The 2,782-nt window shown below is 41.7% G+C and overlaps 1 protein-coding gene across 2 annotated transcripts in view; it reads right to left on the reverse strand.

Moving 5' to 3' along the window:
- kcnq5a (potassium voltage-gated channel, KQT-like subfamily, member 5a) overlaps positions 1-2,782 on the reverse strand; it is a 114,474-nt gene that overhangs the window by 23,325 nt on the left and 88,367 nt on the right. Inside the window, exons 8-9 of one of the 2 annotated variants that reach the window (XM_024297543.2) lie at positions 2,602-2,696; positions 1,601-1,627 (exon numbers count right to left, since the gene is read on the reverse strand). In XM_024297543.2, the coding sequence (XP_024153311.1) occupies positions 1,601-1,627; positions 2,602-2,696 (122 nt within the window). The remainder of the gene's footprint in view (positions 1-1,600; positions 1,628-2,601; positions 2,697-2,782) is intronic. The other variant, XM_024297544.2, reaches the window with a different exon arrangement.

Genomic DNA, 2,782 nt, shown 5'->3' on the forward strand with positions numbered 1-2,782 from the left:
CCCTCATTGTTGCTCACTGCGGTCGAAGGAGCGCTCAGTGAGTTTCTGTGTTTGCTCAGACGCACAAAAAATTAGAGGGAACATTGGCGGTGACCATTAAAAAAACTTTCAGTTTAAATGTAGAATACCGTATATCTTCCAGTTGTGTCCTGTCATCAATAAATTCTGGCTCGAACAGGTGTTCGTTACTTTAGACGCGGGGCTCCTTTAAGGACAACCGTTTTACTTCCAGGTAGGAAAAAACGAACTAATATTACATGAATAATTTGTTTTTTAGTGTTCCCAAGGTAATACATGACCATATATATGGATATAGTTCACTCTCAAAGGCTTAAGAAAATTGTGGTATGGTCCCTCTTAAGGTGCATTCACACCGAACGCGATTTGCACGTCAGAAGCGGCCAACTCCTATGTTAATCAATGGTCCAGTCGCGCTCTGAGACGCTATGATTGACTGCCACGGCGCGAAGGTCTGACAGCAGCTTGAGTTGAGCGGCGCAGCACGAATTGGGCGGCAAGAAACCCGCATAAAACCCAATCGGTGCCCAACCCTACAGATCAGTGGGTTTCGCTCCTGCGGCGGAGCTCAGTCGCTCCATATGCCGGCAGACAGCGAAATGCTGCAGGGGGCTGCCAGCTCGTCGAAATATTAAAAAAAGGAAAAAGGTCTCCTAATTCTATTTCCCCCTCGGATTAATACGAAACAGAGAGACTTCAAGCTCAGTCACAGAGACACACAAAACCATGGAAGCAGCTGTCATACAGACACAGCCCAATGTACCGGGAAAATCTTTTATCAATAATCATAACCCAGACATGGAGACATGATTACTGATGTTTTTGAAGAATCCTTGACATTAAATAAACCTTATTCCTCAACATTGTATGAGTCTTCCACTCATTCTAAGTGAGATAACCACAGACAGTGCTGGTAGCTCCTCCCACATGCGGCTGTAGCTTCAGAAACACATTATTTGACAGGCGACAAGTGGCGAATTTGCTGCGCAGCGAAAGAGGGCACGCAAATTTGTGGTGTGAATCGCGTTCGGTGTGAACGCACCTTAAAAGAGGTAAAGTTACTTTTCTTTGAAGTTTTATTCTAAATGCCTTCTACTATTTTTGGTCATTGTTAGAAACCATCACGTGTTTTGTTTATTGTTGATCTGTGCGGAGGCTTAGCTATTAAATCGAGGGATTTCTGGAATTGCTGGCTGGCTGTTGTGGCGTCCTGACGGAATTAGCATTTGTTCTTCCAGGATGACACAAATCAATGCGAGACCTTCGATTTCCAGGCTCATTATCGCTCTGACGCTCGCCCATAAACTGAAGAATGAGCCAATTAACCTTTGACTTTGTGCCTTTCAAAGCACTCCTTCATGTTTTTACAGTCTTGTTTTCTCCAAATACTTTCAGATTCAACCACTGCAAACATTTCCCAGCAAATAAATTGATAAACCAACAAAAGCCTCCCAAGGAGGACGTTTTTTTTTTTTTTTTTTTTTCTGAGTGGATATTATTCTGAAACCATGTATGATATCACAAACAGCAGACATGTGTGATGGCATGAAGCAGAGCACGGCAGACCGAGAGTTGTACAAACCTGTAGGTGGGCTCGCCCTGCTCTTTCCTTCACAGGTTAGTGGGATAAAGAGACAAAGGGAGAGAAACCAGTTTTTAGGATGATTAAAAACAGCAGTATATGGGGATTCTTCAGAGTTAAAGAAGAACGCAGGAAGATCTTCAGTTGGGTTGTCTGAAAGCACATGCAGGCTCCAGCCATGCAAAGCAAAAAAGTCATAGAGTTTGCAAACATTACCTTTGGGAACAAACTGGTGTCAGAAGGGAATTCTGTTTAAGGTAGAATACCTTTACTACTGCTAAATACCTATCATATTTAAACACGTGTGTGTTTTATACTAAATATGATGTGGTTTCATGTTAAAACAATATTTTCCCAAATATCAGTGGCACAAGCAGTATCATCCATCCCTCATCTATCCCTCCGTCGGTCTGTCTGTCCATCTGTCCATCATCCATCCATCCATCTTTAGTTTTGGCTGGCTCTAAATCACTAAAACTCAAAACATTTTCTTTTTTTTCCTTTCTTAACTGATAACCGTAGAAGCTGAATTCTGATTGGCTCCTCTACATAAAACCAAAAACACATCGAGACTGATGGATTTATTCATTCATTCAATAATATGATTTTTTTTTTATATCTACAAATAAGGGTTTGTAAACTACTGAGAATTGCTTTAAAAAATCAGATTTTTTTTTTACGTGCATATTTAAAAAAATATTTTCTAATAAAAAACTGAAGAGTGCAGAAAGTATTGGTTTGTGATCAGAAACATAAACACTTACTGGGGTAAAAACAAACAAACAGCCTTTACTGTGACAGTTTGTCTTCAGCTGCTAAAGTGAGTTGTGAATGTGTGGAAGGCGGAGTAGAAGGTGAAGCATGCGATGGAAATCAACCCAAAAGAAAAGTTTTAGTGCAGACACAACAGAAGACAACGAGTCAGAGGTGTGATGAAGAGCAGAGACGACAGAAGGCCAGAGGAGGAAGAGGAGGGCTAACAGCAGGAAGTTGTTACCTACTTTGCGGGGCTACAGGTATGCAGCGCCTTCAAATGAGGCTTCCAGGTTGCGATGGAAACCGAGTTCTCATCAGCAGCGTAACTACGCCAGACACACTACGTGCAAAAGTCCAGGGGATAAACAAACAAACAAACAAACAAACAAAGCAATTATTAAAGAATATGAGGGGCGGGGGGTTAAG

This window comes from Oryzias melastigma, linkage group LG15 (genome assembly GCF_002922805.2).
Source record: "Oryzias melastigma strain HK-1 linkage group LG15, ASM292280v2, whole genome shotgun sequence".
NCBI classification, from domain to species: Eukaryota; Metazoa; Chordata; class Actinopteri; order Beloniformes; family Adrianichthyidae; genus Oryzias; species Oryzias melastigma.